The sequence below is a fragment of the Cetorhinus maximus genome, chromosome 8 (genome assembly GCF_964194155.1).
Source record: "Cetorhinus maximus chromosome 8, sCetMax3.hap1.1, whole genome shotgun sequence".
Classification (NCBI taxonomy): domain Eukaryota; kingdom Metazoa; phylum Chordata; class Chondrichthyes; order Lamniformes; family Cetorhinidae; genus Cetorhinus; species Cetorhinus maximus.
The window spans coordinates 19,456,503-19,471,498 of NC_135886.1; the positions used below are offsets into that span (position 1 = coordinate 19,456,503).

General features: G+C 40.3%; 1 protein-coding gene across 2 annotated transcripts; it reads left to right on the forward strand.

Moving 5' to 3' along the window:
- Positions 1 to 201: 201 nt before the first annotated feature.
- On the forward strand, positions 202 to 14,585 carry LOC144683489 (uncharacterized). 2 transcript variants are annotated; one of them, XM_078546547.1, is made up of 5 exons: positions 202 to 359; positions 1,652 to 1,812; positions 3,417 to 3,441; positions 5,154 to 5,309; positions 14,196 to 14,585. In XM_078546547.1, the coding sequence occupies exons 1-5, from the start codon at positions 293 to 295 to the stop codon at positions 14,357 to 14,359; spliced, it is 573 nt and encodes a 190-aa protein (XP_078402673.1). In that variant the 5' UTR covers positions 202 to 292; the 3' UTR covers positions 14,360 to 14,585. The 2 variants fall into 2 exon arrangements, with proteins under 2 accessions (XP_078402673.1, XP_078402674.1); XM_078546548.1 differs by lacking the exon at positions 14,196 to 14,585 and adding an exon at positions 10,916 to 11,800.
- The last annotated feature ends 411 nt before the right edge of the window (positions 14,586 to 14,996 follow it).

Here is a 14,996-nt window from a genome sequence, read left to right on the forward strand (position 1 = left end):
TACAATTCACCAGACATGCAAAAGTTAAGAATCATCAGCATACTAGTGCTCCCAACCTCTACCCATAATTCACACAAGGAAAACAGGAAGTGGGTTGCTGACATCCCAATGTCCGTAATATTGAAGAGGCTTTTACCAGAATTAGGATTTTGTCAATTGTGACCTTACAATTTATTGGTTATTTATTAACTAGATATTTACATTAAGTAAAAACTGTGAGCTACATTGCAAATAATCAAACAACAGTCAGGATTGTGCAAAATCTTCTTGTTTCTCAGCTTTTGAAATTGACATGAATTTCATTTTGAAGTACGAAAATATCTTTTTGGTCCTCTTTTGGTCCTATCAGACGAACTGCTGTAAGTAATTATAATTGTGATTTATCAACATTTACTGAGACAATTTCTTAAGAGAGGCGGTTTTTGTAATTATGCTTTTCATTCATAAGTCTCGCTAGTAATTGATTAGTTAAATGTATACTTGAAAGTAATTTTTGGTGTCGCCGATACAGTATGTGCCATGTGTAGCGCTTATTTTCAGTGACTTTATGTAGTGCTGGAGCACTTGCAGTGCAGTAATCATGACAGAAACTGAAGGCCACTTATATTATACATTTTACGTAGAGAACCAATCGAATTTAGTCAAGTGACATGAAACCATTTTGGAGAAGTAATCTCACACCACTTTGGCTTCATACTGGTTGTAGTTATATTGAAGCAACATGATGTTTAAGAAGTTCTCAGGTAGTCCAAAGAACGTATTAATATATCAGGAAAAAGACAACTTCTTTGTTAACATTTATGTAGAACTGCTATTCAGCTCCATTTTCCATTGCTGGAGATGATGACAAATAACTATATAATTTGGGTCTAACACCTCTCCACCTAAGTAGGTACTGGCTTCAAACTGGTGCCTGTGGTTTGACAAACACCCTTAAAAATCTTTGGTATCTGACCAGCATTTCAGCAAAAACTGAGGACAAAATGAGTTGGCTGGATCTTCATTTTGCCAGTCGGTACCAAACACAGATATGAGATGACCATATTTATGTTGCAGTTAGAATCTGCCCCCAGAAGCAACTTAGAAATGATTTCTTTTGGAGGCTCTCAGGCCCTCTGAAATCAGAAGTTGCATCTCATTTATTTGATGACTGCTTTGCCATCAGGGACAGTAAATGTGCTATTATATATTCAGTCATGGTATAATAGGATTTAGGTCTCTGCTCACATTATCTCACATGGGGACTTTCTTACGTTGGTTGGCAAGGGAAGGGAATCAAGGGATAGCGGGTAGGGCAAAATAGTGGAGTTGAGGTAGAAGATCAGCTGTCATCTTATTTTAACGTGGAGCAGGCGTGAGGGTCAGTTATGACCTACTCTTGTGCCTATTTCGTATGTTCTTATGAAGGTGCAAGGAGGGTAAATTAATGACTAATTGGTTCATTTCAAATTCTTTGTGTGCACCTCCTACTGGCTCGTTACAGAATAACATTGGAATAGCCCTGAGTCATGTGGCTCACTGGAGTTCAGCGTAATTATTTTTACAGTTACGTTTCTGCTAGAGGCAGCGAAAAGAAGACATTTCCACATGTGCAATAACAATGTTACTGGTTTTTGCAACCTGAGGAATGTTCATTCCCCCTATGATTTAGTGTTTTTGCAGAAATCACTTGCCAGTACCTTCCTGTCCCGGATCCGGAGGGCTAATGTTGGTCTGGAGGAGCTATTACCTGATAACCTGGAAAGAGAATGCATTGAGGAAAAGTGTTCTTCTGAAGAATATCGAGAGGTTTTTAATGATAATCCAGAAACTGTAAGGATTGTCTCTAAAATGGTTCTGCTTCAATATCTGCTCCCTAGATTCAGCTCCATCAGTGGTTTGAAAACACAAAACACATGGGACTAAAAATTGGATGTGTAACACCCATTTCTCAGGCACCATGTCATGCACTAAGGCCCCAAATGGCAGGCTAAAAAACACCTTTGCAGGTTGCTCTCAGGGAAACCCACCCTACAAAAAGATTAATAACTAACCTGCATATGATGGCTCCTCCCAATCCCACATTAAAGCACCTAGCCAATGCTCACAACTTTCTCCTTCACCCCCATACCCCCTCATGATTGTCCTGACCAGAACTGTGGCCCTGTTCTGACTCAACAACCAACTTGCTGGACAGTTGTTGTGCCATTAGCAATGACCCAATTTTTCTTTGCATTTCCCTAACTTTATGAGGTTCACATCTGAATAGCTTGGAAGGTTCAGGTCACACCCAGCTGGAATGGGATACGTATGCTTCGCTTTCCCATTCCCCAGCACTCCTGAATTTCTAGGCAATAAACAAAGGAAGATGGAGAGTTCCAGTAAGTTTATTAATATTTTCATTTTTAAAACCTAAGTCTAAAAATTACTGTTAGAGGTATTAGTGAATAAACACATGACACGTTTGTATAAATCCCTTTCTATTTTAGTTTGACCAAGGCATTAACCATTAAACAAATGGATTATTCCTAAATTGAGGTTGTAGGCTTGGAAATGTTATATGCCTATTAATTGTGTTATCTGGGATTTAATTACAGGACAATCCAGGAGAATAAACATAAATTTGACCACATTGTCGATACATTTCCAACATGTTCTGACTGTTTTAATATATTCTGTTGCTGATGTGTGGCTTTAATTGGCATTTGTTTCAGGAGCTTTTAATAGCCTAGCAGATTGGTACATGGAGCCTGTTAATAAGAGGGGTCTACTGTACATAAGATGGCCAATTTTATAAACGCAGGGGGCTATACACATACCGGGAATTTTTTTTTATATTCGTTCATGGGATGCAGGCATTGTTGGCTGGGCCATCATTTATTGCCCATCCCTAATTGCCTTTGCTTAGAGGGCATTTAAGAATCAACCACATTGCTGCGGGTCTGGAGTCACACATAAGCCAGATTCCCTCCCCTAAAGGAAGGGAAGCATATTAATGAACCAGATGGGCTTTTACAACAATCAGCAACAGTTTCACGGTCACCATCATATAACTACAACCACCAGATTTTTATTGAATTCAAAGTTCACCATCTGCTGTGGTGAGATTTGAACCTCAGAAAATTACACGAGAATACTATCTGAGTGACAATACCACTATGCCATTACCTCCCCATACCATGTCTTCTTAGTTATGGCATCAGATTTCTTTTTGCTTGTAGGGAAACGGCCCTCGCAGCTACCATGACCTGTAGGAAGGCCTCGGAGAACATCCCCTCACATCATCATTGACAGTGAACCCATAGTTTCCTAATAGGCAGAACCAGTTGGGAGGCCTCCTAAGCAATGCCACATTTTCATAACATCATTCCTAAAATTGTAAGAAACATGCTTCCAGTTGTGTGCTGCATGTATTAAATTAACCTTTTTTTTTGCAGGGACAATTTGGGAAACCACCTAATGGTATGTGTTTTTTCTTTATTAATTCAGCACATAGATCAAACATTGATTATATTTATTATTTGAAATCCTTAGCTAAAATAACTGACAGATAAATTTCATGCAAGCATATTTATATATTCATTACTAAATATCACATGGGACAATTTTGACTCATTTGCATTTATTCGTGAGGAAACAACAATTCAGTTTATTTATTTGGGATTAACTTTCCGACTAGATGTTTCAAATTCTCTGCGGTGTTAAACAAAGGAGTTTCTTTTTACAATTAGATTGAACATTCCTTTTTAGTATTTAATAGATATTCAGTTATTTGCTGCAAGGGAGTTTTGGCATGTTATTTTTTTCTATTTTAGAAATTTGTTTCTAAAATATGATCTTTGGGACATACATGAAGCACCAAGATTTATTAGAGAAGCCATATCAATGATAATGATAAGTTTATTAATGAGTGACTGAAATAACTTGTATGTAGCTGAACGTTAAAGAGATCCATAGTGTGGCCCCTATATTAAGTGGAGGTTGGGACGAACAGGCCATTGCAGAAACAGGGGCAGGTCTGCAACTTTCTGAGATGTGGAGTCTTGGCCAATTTTAATGGCTTGGCACCACTTTTATTTTTTCATGGGATGTGGGCATTGCTGGCAAGTTCGGCATTTGTTATCCGCCCCTAATCCCACAATGTTTCCTGGTTTTCCAGCCCATCTATGTAACAGTGGGTTTCCAACCCACGTAAATGATACAACTTCCAGTCCAGGTCCCCACCATAGTTTCAAGCCCATCTCTTCAAGGTAGGATTCACTCAGTGAGGGTTTACGCTACATCGATTGTACACCATTAGTACTAAGTTTGGAGATGGCTGTAAAGTGAACGGATCTTCTCCGATGCCTTCCTGCAGGTCACAGTAGCTGGGAGGGCCTGAAGAGGTGAGCTTTTCCCTACAAGCGAAAAGAAATCTAATGCCATAACTAAGAGGACATGGCAACTCAGGAAGCTAGCAGCAGAGTGTGATGCCAAAAATTTGGATTCAGTGCAGGAAACGTATCTGTAAACTCACTAGTCAGGGCAGGTCAGTGCAGGTCCTTCATGATCATCTCTTGAAATGTACTTGCTTTCGCTCCATCTTGTCCCCACCATTGAACACAAGGACACGCTGCACCAGCTCTCACCCTCGCTTCCTCCCATCACTGCTGTCACCCATCCCATCCTCATCCTCTTCACTCCAAGTTGCTCAACCTGCACCTGCTCTAAGCAGATCAGCTCAATTCACACAGGCAGCCAATTCCTGCAAATGCATGGCGCACCACCCCACCCCCCTACCCCGCACTCCCTTAAAATCTGTCCGAATTTCCCTTTCAGCTTATGCACTGCTTCCAGAAGAAGTACACACCCTTGCTAGCCACTCAGAAACCTCCTTTTTTCAGAAGAGAGCATGGAATGCTAGAGAGAGAGCCAGAACAGGTGGAGGACCACAGGTTTGTGGGGAAGTGTGCCTGTCCATGGAGGAGTTACTAGAGATAAGGCAGCATTAATGGATATGAGATTGACAGCTCAGCGGAACACGGTGACTGGTTTTAGTTTAGACTCATTCTCCACAACCAAGTGCACCTTCAGTCAATTTCAGCACCTCAACCATCATGGTCAAATGATTCATGTTCAAATTTACTTTGGCTTATCACCATTATGAAGTCTTCACCCCTTCTTCTTTTCTCCAGGTACTTCACATGAAGTGCAAAACTCTCTACCTACAGAGGGGGAAGTTATATCAATGGGGCTCACATCCCATGAGAATGCACAATCAAATGTCACAACGGATGCTGATGCCATGACAGGCAATGACACACTGAGTACGTTTGATGGGCAAGCAGCTGGTGAGTTTCACGATGGTCGGGACACCTGAGGATATTGTCTAATCAAATCCCAGGACACTAACTTGCATTTTCTTCATGTGCTTCCCACCTGTCTGCAGACAGGAGCATAATCATTGCGATGAGTTGCCATCATTTAAATTATGGTATTTGGGAATGAGGCAAGTTAGAGTTGAGAATTAGACATTTAAAATTTAATCCTTGCTGCACCATTTCCTGCCTGTCGATTGGGGACGGGGTTCACTAAAATTAAGGCCACAAAACTCCATCTTAAGTATTCTTAAAATATGGACAGAGAAGCATATGGTCTTGTTGATACTCAAAAACCCCAAAGCAACACTCAGTTAACCACTTAAAAACAATCTCTGGGCTTATAAATTACACGTACAGTGCATAACATGGTGGAATTTAGCATTCAGTTTGAGAGTGAGAAACTTAGCTTGGAAACAACTATCCTAAACTTAAATAAGGGAAGTACAAAGGAATAAGGGCAGAGTTGGCTGGAGTGGACTGGGAAAGGAACTTAGCAGAAAAGACAGTTGATGAACAATGGCAGACATTTAAGAAAATATCTCATGACTCGCAACAAAGATATATCCCAGTGAGGAAGAAGGATTGTAGGAAAGGGATAAGCCAACCATGGTTAACCAAGGAAGTTAAGGATAGTATCAAAGTGAAAAAAAAACATACTAGGTGGCAAAGATTAGCGGTAAACCAGGGGATTGGGAAAATTTTGAAAACCAACAGAAGACGACCAAAAAAATAATAAAGAGGGAGAAAATAAACTTTGAGGGTAAACTAGCAAGTGATATAAAAATGGACAGTAAGAGCTTCTTTAAATATATGAAAAGGAAGAGCAAGGTCAAGGTGAATATAATTCCCTTGGAGAATGAGGCTAGGGAAATAATAATGGGGAACCAGGAAATGGCAGAGGAGTTAAATAAATACTTTGCATCAGTCTTCACTGTAGAAGACACTAATAGCAATCCAAAAATGCTAAATAATCATGAGGCAAAAGGTAGGGGGGGTGGTGGAAATAAATACAATGACTATCACTAGAGAAAAAGTACTAGGGAAACTAATGGGGATAAAGGCCGATAAGCCACCTGAATCTGATGGGTTGCATCCTAGGATATTAAAGGAAATAGCTGCAGAGATAGTGGATTCGTCCAAGAATTGTTAGATTCTGGAAAAGTCCCAGAGGATTGGAAAACTGCCGATGTAACACCCTTATTCAAAAAGGGATGGAGACAGAAAATAGGCCAGTTAGCTTAACATCTGTCATTGGGAAAATGTTAGAGTCTATTATAAAGGATGTAATAGCAGAGCATTTAGAAATGCATAATATAATCAAGCAGAGTCAGCATGGCTTCATGAAGGGGAAATCATGTCTTATTTATTAGAATTCTTTGAGCAGGTAACAAGCAGAATAGATAAAGGGGAACCAGTAGATGTAATATATTTGGATTTCTAAAAGGTGTTCGATAAGGTACCACACATAAGGCTATGTAATAAGATAAGGGTGGTGTTTGGGGTAGTATATTAGCATGGATAGAGGACTGGCTAACTAATAGAAGACAGAGAGTGGGATACGGGGGACATTTTCAGGATGGCAACCTGTAACTAGTGGAATGCCATAGGGACCAGTGCTGGGGCCACAATTATTTACAATACATATTAATGACTTGGATGAGGGAAATGAATGTACTATTGCCAAGCTTGTGGATGGCACAAAATAGGTGGGAAGGCAAGTGGTAAGGATGACGCAAAGAGTCTACAGAGGGATATAGACAGGATAAGTGAGTGGGCAAAAACTTGGCAGATGGAACATAATGTGGGAAAATGTGAGGTTATGCACTTTGGCAGGAAGAATAGAGGAGCTGAATATTACTTAAATAGAGAAAGACTGAAGAAAGCTGCAGCATAGAGGTATTTGGGGGTCCTTGTGCATGAATCACAAAAAGCTAGCATACAAGTTCAGCAGGTAATAAGGAAGGCATTTATTTCAAAGGGAATGGAGTATAAAAATAGGGAAGTCTTGCTAAAACTATACAAGGCACTAGTTAGACCACACCTAGAATACTGTGAACAGTTTTGGCCCCCTTACCTAAGGAAAGATATACGGGCATTGGAGGCAGCTCAGAGAAGGTTCACTAGGTTGATCCTAGGCATGGAGGGATTTTCTTATGAGGAGAGGTTGAGTAGGTTGAGCCTGTACTCATTGGAGTTGAGAAGAATGAGAGGCGACCTTATTGAAACATATAAGATTCTTAGGGGGCTTGACAGGGTAGATGCTGAGAGGTTGTTTCCCCTTGTGGGAGAGCCTAGGACCAGAGGGCATAATCTCAGAGTAAGCAGTCTCCCATTTAAGATAGATATGAGGAGGAATTTCTTCTCTCAGAGGGTAGTCAATCTGTGGAATTTTTTACTGCAGAGGGCCATAGAGGCTGGGTCATTAAGTATATGCAAGGCTGAGATAGACAGATTTTTAATCAGTAAGGGAATTAAGGAGTATGGGCAAAAGACAGGAAAGTGGAGTTGAGGATTATCAGATCAGCCATGATCTCATTGAATGGCGGAGCAGACTCGATGAGCCAAATGGCCTACTTCTGCTCCTTCGTCTTATGGTCTTATGTTTCTTCATATATGTTTTGAAGACATAAGGTATGATTTATATCCTGTTGGAGAATCCCTTTGGCTATCCATCTATAGTGATTGTAGGTATAACCTTTCCTACTGCCTTTAGGGGTCATGTGATTGCACTGATGAATGAGCCCTAAGTGTGGGTAATCTGAGGGGTGGAGCTTCCTAGTCATGGAGCTGGTCCAAGTATGTAGTTTCTAAAAGTGGTCTGCAATAAACTTATCTGTTTCAAGTAAGAAACCTGCCCAGTACATCAAGTTCATTAAATTTGGCGATGAGGATGGGACAGATCCGACACTGCACCTCACCCTGTGAATATGAGTACATCAGTTCTTAAGGAAAGAAAGGAAAGTATACTCTCCAGACACGCCATTCTTTGGCAGAATCGACCGTTATGAAGCATCCATGGAAGATTGGAGCCAATACGTAGAGCGCCTAGGTTTTTATTTTGTGGCGAATGAAATAAATTGAGTGTCTGTGGTAGTGAGACATATAACCTCATCTGCAGTCTGATGACTCCGAATGCACCCAATTCTAAATCTTTTAACGAACTGGTAGATCTCGTGAAGGTACATTTTCAGCCAAAGCTATCGGTAATAATGCAGAGGTTTAAGTTTAACTCTAGAGTAAGGGCCCCGGGAGAGTTCATCGCAAGTTATATAGCAAGGTTGAAACAGTTGACTGAGCACTGCGACTTCTGAGACACACTCAATGATATGTTGGGGGATCGGTTAGTTTACAGCATTCACGATGACGCCATTCATACTTGCAGAAGTTAACGTCGATTTGAAGCATACCATGGAAATAGCGCTAACCATGGAAAGTGCTGTGAGGGACTTGCAGCCTTACAGGGTGTGTAACATAGCGCCATTCTTCAGTTGGGGTGGGAACCTACCGCTGGGTGTGGCTCGAAAACCAGAGAGACGGCAGCGAAGTGGGAGACAGGCTCTGCTGCTCCAAAAACGAAAAGGCATAGTGGAAGAATTTCAGCAACGACTCCGAAGTTAATCTGTTACAGATGTGGAGGTAACCATGTATCAAAAACCTGCAGATTCAAGGAGGAAGAATGCCATTACTGCCACAAAAAAAGGCAGGTTATAAAGCAATGCAAGGCGAAATTGAGACAGCCCATCAGGCAGACCAAGATGATTGAAATGCACAATGTGATTGAACATGAAGCTGCTGATACTGATATCTATTCCCTATACAATGTCAAAGCAGTAAAAACTGAACCAATAGGCATCACTCCTCAAGTGAATGGGAAGCCTCTAGTCATGAAGGTAGACATAAGAGCCTCAACCACAGTGGTGGGAGAGCACACATTTAAATACCTAAATGAAGGTACCCAGCCACTGAATCTGGAGCAAACCGCGGCTCAATTGAAGACTTACACTGGAGGTAAAGGGCATCACCACAGTACCTGTGTCATATAGGCAACAGACAGCCCAGCTTCCAGTGATCATAGTGACAGGTGAAGGACCTAGTCTTCTGGGCCGTGACTAGTTACAAAAAATTAAGCTGGTCAGAAATATTTCAAGTGAGAACAGGAGGAATTCCTGAGCTGTTAAGGAAATACGACAGCGTATTTAGTGATGAATTGTGAAAGATAAAAGAATTACAAGCAAAAATATATGTAGATTTGGAGGCAACACCCCAGTTCTTTAAGGCCAGACCTGTGCCTTATCCCTAAAAGAGAAGGTTGATGCAGAATCGTACCACTTAGAGAAGCTAGAATAATCCAGTCAGTCCAATTTTTGGAATGGGCAGCGCCCAGAGTGCCTGTGATGAAACCTGCATCTGTGGGGACTACAAATTGACTGTGTACAAGGCAGCCAAACTAGCTAAATATCCTATCCCGAGGATAGAAGACTTGTAAGCAAAGCTTGCAGGAGGCAAATCCTACACCAAACAGAACATGAGCCATGCATACCTATAACTAGAGCTGGATGGCCGTAAAACAGAGTTAAGTTGTCAAGGTGGAATCTTGTTGTGGACATCAAGCGTCATCGTCCCTTCGCAAAGAAGAGAACCACTCTTGACAGAGCTTCACAGTGTGCATCCAGGCATATCAAAGATGAAGATTCTTGTGCGAAGATATGTCTGGTAGCCAGGCATAGACAGTGACATTGAAAGCATGGTCAAGCACTATCTTCAGTGTCAGCAACAACAGAAGTTCCCCGTTTCAGCTCCACTGCATGGGAGTGGCCTGGTCAACCTTGATTTAGACTACATATTGATTACGTAGGTCCATTTTTAAGTGCAATGTTTTTATTGATCATCGATACACATTCTAAGTGGATGGATGTGTATGAAATTAGACCACCGACATTGAGCGCAACTATTGAAAAGCTGGCCAATGTTTTAGTCTACATGGCCTACCAGAAGTCATTGTTTCGGATAACGGTACTGCCTTCACTAGTACAGAGTTTCAGAGATTCATGAGTTTAAATGGAATTAAGCATATTAAAACGGCACCACATCATCCCTCATCAAATGGGTTAGCTGAAAGAGTAGTGCAAACTTTCAAATCAGGGATGAAGAGGTTATCCGAATGTACTCCAGAAACTCGACTTTCACAGTTTCTTCTCAATTATCGTATGACTCCTCATGCAACTATAGGTTCAACGACATCTGAATTATTGATGAAATGCTGCCTATGTACAAGATTAAGTCTGGTGTTTCCAAACTTAGAGCGGAAGGTTGAGAAGTATCAGAGTAGTCAAAAATTGAATCACAATATTTATAGCAAAGCTCGAAGATTTACTATGGGAGATACAGTTTTCATGCAGAATATTGGAAATGGGTCTAGTTGGGTTTTGGGTGTAATTGTCTCTGAAACTGGACCCTTGTCATTCCAAGCTGAAGACTGGATTATTTGAACACATGTGGACCATCTAAGGAGTAGAGAGACATTCAAACAACCAGCTATTCCGCTTGTAATTGATGTCGAACCTTTAATCCCTTAGGTGACAGATTGGCCTAGAATAAACATACTTGATGTCTCTGTTGAATTGTCTAATCCTGAACTGCCACTTTCTAAGGATGTACCTGATGCTGCAGTTCCTGATCATGTCAATCCAGTGGGAGAATTTCAAGTGGTAGCACTATGCCGCTCTAACCGAATTAGAAAACCACCTCAAAGACTTAATCTTTAATCACATGACCTGTGTATATATGTATATGTTGTGGATTAAAATATTCTTTGTAAATAGGAAATGTGAAAAAACTAAAGGGGGAGGAAATGCAATGATTGTAGGCATAACCTTTCCTATTGCTTTTATGGGTCACGTGATTATACTGACGAATGAGTCCTAAGCGCGGGTAATCCGAGGGGTGGAGCTTCCTAGTCGTAGGCCTGGTTCAAGCATGTAGCTTTTAAACGAGCTCTGTAAATAAAGTTATCTGTTTCAAGTAAGAAACCTATCCGTGCATCAAGTTCATTACATCATCCCTCCCAAATGAAGAAATCAATGCTAAATCCATCCCTTTTAAAGAACATTCTAGTAACAGCTAGAGCACTTGCTGTAATAATGAATAATAGAGAAGTTTTTTAGTGGCAGTTACAACCTTGATGTTACTGACTAATTTAGAAGCCTCTCCCAGGGTTCAAATCAGATCTGCATATTATTATTTCACCAGGATGTTCAATATGAGCAAACATTTCAAAATGTCAGGGATTGACAAGTGGATTTTTTGAAGATTATTTATGAACATGGTTCACTAGAATAACAGATGAAATGGAATGTTAAAGAGGATTCTTGGTCATTTTATGGAGAAATAGTCTGCAATTGTCATGGTGTCTTATGCCAACCCAATTTTCATTGCATGAATGGTGCTCTCATGATTTGTATGTTTTTCAGTTAAAGTAAAAATAAAACTTTTTTTTAATGATTTAGCAGAAATGACAATGTCTTTTAATTGTCTTTTTTGTGCAGGTAGCATTAGACCACTTCACTGCTTTCTGAATCAGAGTAAGTTTATAAAACAATTCATCAGTCATATCAACCTGTTTCTTTGCAGGATGTAGTTGAAATCAAAGTGCATTTCTCCAAAAGGCTGTATTCTTCACATTAGAATGGAATTTGCAATAATGTAAGGGTTACAAATAATATTAATAGCAACAAATAGTTATTCAATTAGGATGCTTCTGTAAAAGTGATTAACGTTAGATTACAATCTGCTTACAATTGGCTCAAAAAACACAAGACTAAAAGGGAATTGTTGATTTCTTTTTGGAAGGAGGATAAGCACAATTGCTGAGTAATGTAAACACAACAATTATGCAGTGTAAGAGGATTGCAGTGAATTCTTTAATGCAATTATGATACATTGTCTATCAGTTTTCAGGGATGATAGGTCTAGATAATAACTAAGAGATGGGAAGTGAGTTGGGGGATTCTCGCTGTTTTTTTTTATTTTTAACTCCATCCCCACTGTCTGACCTGGGGGTTTAAAATTACCCCCATAGTGTCCCTTTAAATCTGAGTTTAAAAAATAGTAATCTTTAGCATTGAATACCAAAGAAAAGTCCAAAATGCAATAATATATCAAGACTTTTGAAACAGTGGCATTTTAATCGCAAACATTAAAATTGTTTCCAAAAATTAACCCAGACAGAATGCATGGTGGGTTCGAATGAATGAGTATCCTGATTAGAATCATGACCAAAAACGAGACCTAATTTTGTTTACAACTTGCTGATTCACTCACTGATAAGCATTGTGATGTTCCCCACTGAGATTGGAGCCCTGAAATAAAAGCCTTTCTGAAAGGGAAATAAATCTTAATTTGAAGTACCAAGTGCTTTCATCTCTCTCTCTTCCTGAAGGCTTTGACTCCTATAGAGTGAAACATAATTCCATGGCTGTAACCGGCTTTCCAGCTATTTGCTGAAATGGCCAGTCTTCATGCGTTAGCCTGGTCAATGATAACAAGCTGCTATTTATAACCATAACAGTACCATAACCATGCTGATCCTGTCCTTAGCTGACACCAGGGATATAATTTCCAAATCAGGGTCCCAATCCTGCACTACTATCTTGAAATGTAAATGCCCTAATTGAGCCGGAGGTGAGCTCAGCAACCAATTGGTGGCACCAAGTGTAACCAGGAGGCAGGAGCTACATATAGACCATGAACCGCAAAGGCAGATGGCAGCCATGATGGGGACTGCTGCTGCCTTGCATAGGAGAGGAGGCAGCATTTTTGTGGGCCAGCAGCCTCACTGAGCACAAAAGTAACCAAATGGCCAAATGAAGGGAAAGTGCACCATCTGGTGCGGTATCCCCCAACTCTTGAAATCTTTCATAAAAAAAGAAAACTTTAATTTCTCCTCACTTTGAATCCCACAGCTTGCTCAGTAATGCGCACTAGAGTATTCAGATTCAGCAATTTCAACTTTGAAAATTCCATCCTGGCCCTCCTCAGCCATCTAAATAAATGCCTCAAAGAGCTAATGGGCTATTAATTGGAGGAGAGCAGGTTCCCCATTACTCCCTCCTGCCCTCCCTTTGAGAATTGCATCACGTTCCAGTGGCGGCGGGATCCATGTACTGTCCTTCGTGAATGAGATTTCAAATCGCGCCCACGCCCCTTCCTGACCTCACTGGCAATTGAAAATATTGGCCCAAGTTTCCACTAGGAATCACGGAAGAGGATTCTTGGTGGGAATTCTGCCCATTTCCCCCTCCCCAGGTAGCAGTGCTGCTGGCAATTCCAACTACTGTTCAGATGACTCAGCATAGAGCGGCGTTCAAACTCAGGGCCTGTGTGACCTTAGCTCACTCATATGGAGCCCATTATTTGCGTTATCAGCCAGTGCACAATCTTGGGGCCTTGCTGGTTCCTTTGGTGAGCACCACAGCCTATTTCAAGAGACATTTCCCCCTTGTTACAATTGCCTTTGACTATTTCCTATTGTTCGTAAATTAATAAGCAAATATATTTAAATTTTCATTGTTCAAACTTTATATCATTGATAATTGTAAATAAGTGAATTATTGGGACTTTTAAATTTATTCAGTCACAGGATGTGGGTATCGCTGGCAAAGCCAACATTTATTCCCCTTCCCTAATTGCCCTTGAGAAGGGCAAGCATTTACAAGCAGATTCTTGGACAAGGAATATGTGGGTAGAATATAAACAAAATATTAAAATTAATATTATGAACTTGAATTAACTTGAAACCTGCAGTATGTTCTAATCCCTAAGTGGCATTGCTGTTTAAACACTTCTTTCTTACCGTAGCACAACTCTACAGCACGGACAGTCTGAGTGTCATTCATTTGATAGAGAAAATCCTTGAGGTGCAAAAAGAAGCTGTTCAACTTCGTCAGGAACTGATCAATCACAAACGGAAGGTTTTGGAGCTGTTGAAGAAGCTACTTCAAGAAGCAGAAATTATTTATTGAAATTCAATTAAGCTTTAAACGATTCCTATATCGCTTATTTTAAATGCAAACATATTACTAGCCGGTGTGAATGCTCAATAATCTTTTGGAAAACATTAAATACTCACCTTTGGAATGAAAAAAGTAACATTGTGTAGAACCCTTAATTGCACTTTACTGTCATAAGATTGCAGCAATTTAGCTGTAGGACTAGAATAAAATCTTTGCAATACTTTGTGTACAGCTTGTTTTTGCTGCAGAAATTAAACCGACATAGTTACTGGAATGTTTTATATAGAATCTATGGGCCATTCAGCCCAACTGGCCCATGTTGTTCCATTTGACCCTCCTCCCACCCCATTTCATCATATCTTATTAGCAGCATAACAATTAATTGTATGTATATAGCACCTTTAATATAGTAAAGCATCCCAAATTGCTTCACAGGAACATTGTCAAACAAACTATGATACCGAGCTACAGAGACAAGTGCAGGTGACCAAAGGTTTGGTGAAAAAGGCAGGTTTTAAGGAATATCTTAAATGTGGGAGGGGAAGTAGGGGGTGCATAGAGATTTAGGTAGGGAATTCCAAGGTTTAGGGTCTCAGCAGCTGAAGGCAAGGCCATCAACCTGGTTATCGCTTCTCGGCCTTTTGGC